Raw genomic sequence first — 9,524 nt, 5'->3', positions numbered from 1 at the left:
CATGGACATCTATTCAAATAATGGAGTTTGTAAGAAGAATGGATATGTTCCCTAATATGTTGATAGCATATAAAATTTTGTTGACGGTACTGGTCACGGTTGCTTCCGCGAAAGAAGTTTTTTAAAATTGAAGCTCTTTAAATCCTATCTTTGAAGCACAATGACTCAAGATAGATTGACCAGATTAACAATTCTAAGCATCGAAAGTCAATTTTTACAAAGTATTGATTATCGTAAAATAATAGAGGTTTTTGCTTCAAAAAATGCACGAAGGCATCGTTTTAGGAGATATTTGTAGCCTTGTAGGTTTTGGTTTGTATTAGTATTGATATTGTTTGACTATAATTTCTATTATATTTTTGTTTTAAAAAATTTATTTATGTTTTGTCTATTATACGGTACAAGTATAGGGACATAAAATTATTATCTCTCCCGGGACATTAAAACTCATTGGACCGACTCTGGTTGATATGATAACTAATAACTGAAAAGTACTCAACTAATGACATGTCAAATATACCAAAAACTCTCAACATAACATACAATGGGCTCTTGTATCATAATAAAATCATTTATTATTCAATAGTTGATAATTGTTAAAGTATAAAATTCATCATGAATATCATATTTTGGCAGTTCATATCCTAAATCATTCATAAAATTGACATAAAATATTATAGAAATATTCTATATTTAAGCTTTATAAATCATATTGTAAAATAGAATGAGGTTGACTTATGACAAGTCGTCCTCGATCGTAATAATTAAATAAATAAATTACACTCACCTTTGCCTCACTATCGAACCTTTTACACGATATTCCTAATAACATGCTTTTTCCTTTTCTTTCGGATCGTTCGGATTGCTAGATTTATTAAGATCTGACAATGAGATATAATAATATAACATATTTAAACTATATATTAGTATTGAACTAACATAATCTAAACTTAAAAATATAAAGTCTATAAAATTAAAAATCAATTACTTAATAAATATCAAACTAAATCGTACTTCTCAACATGATTTCAAGTTTTCCAACATACTTATAAATTCTGAAAAATATTTACTTTTCATTATTCATCTTTAAACCTTTACTTATTTCTATAGTTTTTAATTATTTTTGCACTTAATATCTTTATATTTTAATTATTTAAAAAAAAGTAAAACCCTAAACATTGCTTGTGTTTTTCTTCATATTTGTTGAGCGACGATAGCACTAGTTTTGGCATTGATAGTCGCTGTCGGTATTTCTTATTTTTCTTTTATTCTTTTATATCATATTTTTGTTGTTTTTTTTTTTATATAATTTTCGATCGTTTTATATTTTTTTATATTTTTTTCTCAGGGTTGGATTTGACATCGCTACAATTAATTAATATAACGCTTATTTATTTTCATTTTGATATTCTCTGCTTTAGACCCTTTAATTGGATTTGGATACATGATTTGCATTTGTGGATAGTTTTCTCACGTTGCTAAACTTTAATTTGTAATTTGTCAGTGGTCTTTTAATAGGTCGATCCCCTTTTGTGTTTAATTTATCGATGTAGTCAGATCTGTTTGTATCTATATTTTATTCGAATCTTTAAGTTAATTTTTTAACATTTTCCTTGTATGGTCATTATGTTGTTTCTTGTATGATCTTAAGTGACTAGTTTATTGTGTCATTAATTATAGAAAAATGTTTTAATTATGTGTTTAGTTTACGTTTATTATTGTAAACCTTTATTGTAATTCTAGATACTTCATCTTTCTAATAAAACTAGCAACTTTTATCAAAAAAATCTTAAAAAATAAATATAATTACGATTTTGGGAAAAATATAAGTTCAAAATATAAATTTTAAAAAGTAAACATAATTTTTACTTTATTAAATAATTTGTTTAACCTTGATTACTCGATTGTTCAAATTGAAATAATTTGGACATGAGATAATATGAATCCAAATAATCCAAGGTTAAATCTGAATCATGACAAAACTCAAAATATATCAACTGAAAATCGTCAAACTTAACTAGCCCAAACTTGAATTAACCTAAACCCAAAATAATATTAAAGTACAATACTGAAGTTAAAGGTTTAAAACATGGAATAACCAGGCCCAAAACTAATTTAAGCCGACTATTTAACGGGTCTAAATTATAGTCGTTAAAAGAATTATTTCATCTTAGTGGTTAAAGAAAATATTGTTCCCATTAGAGATGATGTGTTCGAGTAGATATGTTTATAAGGTGTGTTCGCGTGCTGAATGGTTAATAAACATTTTAAACAATACTATATTGTAATAATCTTAAACTATTAAAAAAATTCGCTTGAAATAAGAGAGAGCTTGAATAAAATTTAGGATATGTTTTTATATTCGAGCGTTTGGATATATTTTTTCAGGATATACTACACATTTACTACTTAAATGATTGCTTTTATTTCATTTTAGTATTCAAATTTTATATTTTTAAAAATTATATTTAATGTTTAGTTTATGTTTCATTTTGGTAGTCATTATTAAAAATTTAACAGAATTATTGACGTGTCATTTTTGGTGGGTACCCAAATAAAATCTAAATTAAATATTAGGTAGCAAAATAAAATCTAAATTAAACATTAAACATGTCAATATTATCATTAAATTTTTAATGATGGGTACCAAAATAAAACATAAATTAAACGTTAAGTACGATTTAAAAAAATAAAATTTAAATACCAAAATAGAATAAAAATAATAATTTATATGCTAAACGTGCAATCTACCAATTTTTAAACCAGGCCTTGGGTATATAAACCCTAATCCAAAGTACTTGGTTTTTTTTATCTCTTGCTATTTTTGTGGACCTAGCAAAGCTTAACAAAACAATCGTGATAATCACGTGATATCCGGGTGAACCTTACACTTGTATCTGCAATTGAAGTAAATAAATTAAGAAAAAAGAAAAGAAAAAACTATATTTCTTTATCTCTTGTGTAGCTTTGTTTTCCAATCCCAGAACAATGGATACTAATTTGAGAACCTCTTCTTCTTTACTACAACTGCGATCTTCTTTTTGTTTTCCTAATTCATCCTCTCCTTCAAAGCTGCTGTTATCGGTTTGTTTTCATGGTCCTTTTAAGTGGTTTATTGAATTTTTATTGTCCATGCTAATTGCCCCTTCTTTTAAACAGAAACCAAAGCGGGTGAACTTTGTTCAACATCGATTGGTGATTAAAAATTCATCTGGGTTTGGTGAAAATGACTCTTGTAATGGATCCCCCGTTAAACCCAGCAAGCTTTTCATGCAAGAGGTATCCTTTTCTCTTGTATTTTCTAGTAAGTTCTTCATGGATTTTTTTTCACTTGTTTCTGTGTTAAAAAGTGACAATTTTGATTGCTTTTTTTTGATGAATTTCCTCATGGAAAGAAGGTGATTTTATCGTGAATATCTGTGTTTGTGACACATTTGATGTTTTTTTTACTGATTGTGAAAGAAGATTGTTTTTGGTAAATTCTGTGAATTTAGAGAGGAGTTCTGGGGATATTATGGTATTTTTTGTGTTGATAGATTTTTATAGTTTTCTAATTTCTTCATGTTTTATGCCCTTTAGGCGATTGGAGCCGAGTATGGCGAAGGTTTTGAGACTTTCAGGCTGGACGGGCCTTTAATGGTTGATGTGGTAAGGAATTTAAGTTGCTCTTGATTCATTGGATTGGTTTATCAGGTTTTCAATAAGTTTAGCAATGATATTTTCTTATGGATTTCTTTTGGTTCAAATAGGATTACTTGACTGATAGATTACAATTTCTTTTCGTTCAAATAGGATTACTTGAATGATAGACTACAAGAAGGTTTTCTTAAGCGAATTCGCTATGCCATGAAACCAGATGAAGCGTATGGTCTCATTTTCTCCTGGGATAATGTGGTGGTAAGTCTTAAACATTTTCATACACAACTAAGAGTCATGTGACGCTAGATTTATATTTTATGCGAATTACTCGCCTCATTGATGTGAAATTAAATACAATTGATTTTGCTTGTTACATTGAATCCAATACATTTTTAGCTTTAATTTTTTGCCCAATATGCATGACTTCCTTTGATCCCAAGTTGCTTGTTGAACTACTCAAGTATATGAGAAGTAGATAGTCTGATATTGTCTTCTTTTTACTATTAATCAACTTGGCTTTATGCCTGAAACATCTTCTTAGCCATGTGATGTTAGGTGGGAGTACCTCCAAAAGTTAAATTTAATGTTAGCAGGCATAATTTGATTTATACTGATTTCATTTTTGACATGCAGGCAAATACTCGAGCACTCAAGTTAAATGCTTGGGAACAACTTGCCTTGGAAGAAGGTATGTATATTTGCATACGAGGCTTCAGTATCATTGCTAGGAATAGAGCATAGTTGGATAGATTATGTATGTTATCATGTATTCCTTTTCTTCATAACCTTATGCAGATGATGGGAGAATCTTTATTAGCTGAACATTTGTTCAATAAATCAGAGTTTCTAAACATGTTACATGCCTTTATAATAGTTAAAGAGGGTTTTAGATTTATCTACATTGAGATAAATTTAAGCTGGAAGGAGCTTGAATTTTCCTTTCCTGTATCAAGTGGTGGAGTATCTTACTGAGTTTGAAACCCTAGCTTGAAATGAATTTATAATTTTTTTGATAATTAACCTTGAAACAAACTATTGATATAGAAATTTTGCTGCCATATATATCCCAATATTTCTTTGTTGATTTTGTGCAGGAAAGGAGATTCCTCCTGAGGCTAATGCTCAAAAGTTGATGCTTTATGCAAGTGCTGACCATGTATTGCACAAGGTTCGAGTGTTTTTGCTGTATTAATCAATTTGATTGCCTTTTCTGATATGTAGCTATTTAAGCATGATTTAGTGTGTGATGCTCTTTTGAGCTTGGAGGAAGAAAAAGAAGGGGGGGGAGTACTAGGTCAATAGGAGTGATCCTGTACTACCTTGTTGCTGCTGGTGTTTCTTGAAAAGCCAGAAAGTTGCAACAATTATTGTCATCAATTTATTGGTTTTCATGAAAAGCCAGAAAGTTACAATTATTGTCATCGATTTATTGGTTCTTAATTTCTGTCATCATGTAATAAATAAATATGAATTCCTTAAACAATATATAGGAAAATTTTAAAAAAAGAAAGGTGTATCGGATGAGGTTTTCTTGAGTCCCCATAAAGTTAAGCTTTCTTGAATAATCTGTTATGTATTCATTTTTTTCTTTTCATGTCAATCTGAATGTTTTCATATTATGTTGTTTATTTTATTTTTATCTCTTATGAGTTTCCTAAAATTTTTAGATTTTGCGCTGGGAAACCATAGAGAGTGAAGTGGATAGATTGAAATCGAGGCTCTCACAGATTTATTATGATAATCTTCTAAAGGTGAGTGCTTGTTCCATTGGTGTCATGGGTTTTAAATTTATCTTTCAAGTTAATGAACAATATTTCTTCTTTCATATTCAATCAGCTAAGAAAACCAATGGAAGGTCTAGAAGAATGGCTTGATGCTGTATCTACTGCTAATATCCCTTGTGCTGTGGTTTCAAGTCTTGATCGAAGGAACATGATTGATTCTTTAGAACGAATTGGCCTCAAGAAGTATTTCCAGGTTCAATGTCTTCCTAAAAATTATATGTATCCCCTGTATGGTTGCAACCGATATTGTTGCAGATTTTTACCCTCTGAAGCCCAGTGGTTGTGCTGTTTCATATGTCATTATGAGCTTGACAGGCAGATAATGTCTATGCAACGTAATTTGCCAGAACATACTTCACTCTTTGCTGTCTAGAGAGGCCAATTTTTTACTTTTCCTGTCGACAATCTTTTCTAATCTTTCCTCTGTTAATGCTAAAAACTGTGTTTGGGAGGTAAATTGAATATTATATGGATGGCCAATATGCGTTGTGTAGTGTTCGATATGAAAAACCCATTCTTTTTTGTTCCATTCTCAGATATGGTCTCAGGCCCATTTAGTCAATGAAATGGTCAGCGCAAATAAGATTCCAATCTGATAAAATTTCTTCAATTGTTCGCAGGCAATAATTTCTGAGGAAGATGGAATGGAGTCGATATCTCATAGATTTCTGTCGGCAGCTATGAAGGTATGTTCCATTTAAGATCATAGCTTCAATGCCTATCATTTTTGTATTATTTATCCTCTTATTATCAATATGGTTTGGGATCTACATTAGGATTTATCATATTCCTGTGAATAGCTTTTATATTGTATTAAGATATATTTATTTTGGGTGCAATTTCTTTTATTTCTTAAGATGTATTTTCATTGTTCTCATTTTTCTTGGAGTAACAAGGAGAATTTTACTGTCTTATGAGTATGCAACAGAGTTGCCTTCAATCTTTATCATGCAACTTTTGAGCCAATTTATGACAGTTGTGTGTATTGTCTTCTCATAAACAAAACCTGCAACCACTGACATGGCTGAGAGCTCTTAATGAAGATCAAGCTTCGGATTATATCCAATTATAGGCTTGATAGCTTTTCAATATGTCGATCAACTTAAGCATTTGCTTTCTTCCAGTTCTGTCTTATAGCAGAAACACTATATTCTTTATAGCTGATGCCAACTGCAGTAGTAAAAAAAAGAGGGAAATGAGAACTATAGATGCCAATTTGGTTAAAATGGTTTCTGTAGGTTTTATTTATGTCAACTCTCTTTTAATATATATATATATATAAAGTACCCACACTTGAATGCCTTTAATTTCCCATTGATTACGTTGGAAATGGTGGTTGAGTTGTTTACTTGTAAATGTAAAATGGTTGAATGCCTAAGAGGAAAAAAAGGCACTATTTAAGTCAATTATAGAAGCTCCTTTTCTATGCTAATTTGTTCTCCCTTTTTGATTTGTTTCTATTAATTCCTTGCAGCTGGATCGTAAACCATCAAAGTGTGTAGTATTTGAGGATGATCCCCGTGGCATTACTGCAGCTCATAACTGTACTATGATGGCTGTGGCAATGATTGGCTCTCACCCTGCGTATGTGTTTTGTTCAACATAGAAACATGCTATCATTCCTACATGGACACACTTCAATTGCAACATTAGAAAGAAATCTATATTTGAAATGTGATTAGTGCACTGAGCTCCCTTGTAGTTGTAATAAGAAGTTATCTGATATACCTCTCCTGCTCTAGCCCATATAGGAAGCAAATAGAAAAAACAAGGATGTAATCCTTGCTATTTTACACTTGGGCTGGGCGTAAACTTCGAAGCATAGGTTTTGAAATCAATATTTAGAATATAAAGTTACATGTTTAAAAGAAAGAAAAAAAGAGAAGCATTTAACAATATTTTGTTTATGTTCTTCTATGCTAGAAAAGAAATTAGATTAGCAAAGAGGTCATTTGGGGTTGCACTTTGCTATGTGCTATGTGCTATGTTGTACTGTCATGTTTCATGTCAAAACCTTCATAGGCAGAAGATATTGGTCAAGTAACAATTAAGACCTTGCTAAATGCCATAAACAAACATATCACATGACTAATTTTGGGCAATTTATTGACTTTTTACGCTTTGTTTTTTAGTTTGATCAGATATGAAGAAAGTTGCTTTCTTACAATTGTGCACCTCCTAATCTTGTTTGTTGTTTTAGTTGGAAACCTGCAAATTGTGCACCCAGAAATTGATTGACATGAAAATCAAACATGCAGGTATGATCTGGTGCAGGCTGATCTTGCAGTTGGTAGCTTTAACGAGCTTTCAGTGATTAATCTTCGAAGATTATTTGCTAACAAGGGTTCTACTTTCATGGACCGGCAAAAGCAGATCATAGAGAAAACTCCTCCGAGAAGGAAGCTTACGGTTGATACCATCTGAAGCATTTTCTCTTACCTTTCATTCCAAATTCGTCCCTGTAATTAAGTGACCGTGCAGGTAGGAGAGAGTTCTAGCATCAGTGTTGCTCCAACTCTAGATTGGTTAAGGGTATGATCCTCCAGTATATTGTGTTGGACGCCGAGTAACATAGGTCTATATTTTATTTAAGCTTTGCTTATGTTAGTAAAATGTTCCCCCATGTTAGGTATCATTCATCTGATTGTACAGTGGTTTCAGTTGTTGAACTTATCAATAAATAATAACTGTTAGACCAGACATATCTGTGGATATTGGACAATTCGGATGGCCATTGTAATCTTGTTCAGGATCAGTGAAAAATACAGCCCTTTTTCCTGATTACCAGTGTGGTTCAAATCTTTTTACCTTGCGATGCTTTTAGCCGAAGTTATTTCTGTTTTATAATATCATCCTTCAATGTTAGGCAGTTTGCTTACCCCTTGAACTCTGCAATTTCGTTATATGCTTATATCGCAGTCCGTGCCCATGAAAGTGCCTGCGCATGCTTGCCCACGTCCGAGGCTAGCATATGAGTTGGCCAAAGTTTTAGGATCATAACATTTGCATTTGCCCTCTCTAAACAAAGCAACAAAATACGAAAACAGGGCAATGTAAAACCCCATTCTAAACCATCAATCCGCTTTACGTCATTTAGTGGACTCGAAGGTATCTCTTTTTATGTTTCCCCATATATTTGAAGGATCATATTTTCTATCTCATGTCCGAATAAGTATCAGACAAGTCTTTGAACACAAATACTTTTAAGGAAAATGAAGAGCGCAGAATATAGCAAGTTATATCCTCTTGAGAAACCCTTTTACACATGCTCCATTACCTTAGCAGCTTCTTATCACACCTGTGTGAACATCTTTTGCAGCAACAGTTTTCCAACCAGTTAGACTTTGCCGAAGCCCTGTATTATCCAGTTATTTGCCTATCTTAAAACTTGATCGCTTCCTCCATATTGGTTACCCTTAAATATATTTTCCAGTTCTTATCCGGTTCTCTCAACAATTCTCTCCTAATCATAAACTTATTACTGCATATCTGGTGAAACCAGTAAAAAGTAAGAGTGTATCATCCTGTGTGCGCACGTCAGCAGAAAACAGACGTGCTTTTAGACAAAGAAACTACAGGCATGGTCAAACAGAGAATTAAGAAATCAACAAGGAATTCCCAATAATCCCAGAGGTTTTCTGCTTTTCTGGTTGGATTTATATCCGGATTCGGAAATATGGAAATTTGTACCAGGTGCTGTTCTGTGAACTGTTTGGAATTGCAGAAATAATATTGTGTTTGAGAAGGGTAGGCTGGATCAGATTAATCTTTTCTTTCTGGTCAGATATAGGGTGGCTTCTTGGTTCTTGGCTAAGAATTCAAATTTTCCTATCTTTCTTGATTGCCTAGCGGGAGACTTAACCTTGGCTGATCTGCATCGTCCTCCTTCGAAGAATGTTTTGTCTAAGGCACAGTGGTGTCCCCCCCTCCGGGTTTCTTTAAAGTTAATGTTGATGGGCTGTTAATTTTGACTGGAGGTGCAGTGGTATTGGAGGTGTGCTTAGAGATGCTGAAAACAAGAGGTTGGGGTTTTTATCAAGATCGTCCGGATCAGGCCCCCCGATCCTTGCTGAGATAAAAGCAATTCAAGCTGGTCTAGAT

General features: G+C 32.3%; 1 protein-coding gene across 1 annotated transcript; it reads left to right on the top strand.

The window, feature by feature from the left end:
* The first annotated feature begins 2,820 nt into the window (after positions 1-2,820).
* Positions 2,821-8,207, top strand: LOC120180491 (5-amino-6-(5-phospho-D-ribitylamino)uracil phosphatase, chloroplastic-like). The gene is made up of 12 exons (XM_039185804.1): positions 2,821-2,878; positions 2,966-3,084; positions 3,160-3,279; positions 3,580-3,648; positions 3,793-3,897; positions 4,273-4,327; positions 4,734-4,807; positions 5,307-5,390; positions 5,476-5,616; positions 6,044-6,109; positions 6,898-7,007; positions 7,682-8,207. Exons 2-12 carry the CDS (start codon positions 2,989-2,991, stop codon positions 7,845-7,847), a joined length of 1,086 nt encoding a protein of 361 aa, XP_039041735.1. The 5' UTR covers positions 2,821-2,878; positions 2,966-2,988; the 3' UTR covers positions 7,848-8,207.
* Positions 8,208-9,524: the final 1,317 nt, after the last annotated feature.

Source organism: Hibiscus syriacus, unplaced genomic scaffold, assembly GCF_006381635.1.
Source record: "Hibiscus syriacus cultivar Baekdansim isolate YM2019G1 unplaced genomic scaffold, ASM638163v2 tig00112498_pilon, whole genome shotgun sequence".
Classification (NCBI taxonomy): domain Eukaryota; kingdom Viridiplantae; phylum Streptophyta; class Magnoliopsida; order Malvales; family Malvaceae; genus Hibiscus; species Hibiscus syriacus.
This window is presented reverse-complemented; position numbering and strand designations above follow the sequence as displayed.

What these genes read in the sequence shown, in the direction of transcription:
- LOC120180491 (XM_039185804.1), top strand. Translation starts at nt 2,989, where the DNA reads ATGGATACTAATTTGAGAACCTCTTCTTCTTTACTACAACTGCGATCT. An exon ending in GCAAGCTTTTCATGCAAGAG is followed by an intron (nt 3,280 to 3,579) that starts GTATCCTTTTCT and finishes TATGCCCTTTAG; the next exon opens with GCGATTGGAGCCGAGTATGG. An exon ending in TCTCCTGGGATAATGTGGTG is followed by an intron (nt 3,898 to 4,272) that starts GTAAGTCTTAAA and finishes TTTGACATGCAG; the next exon opens with GCAAATACTCGAGCACTCAA.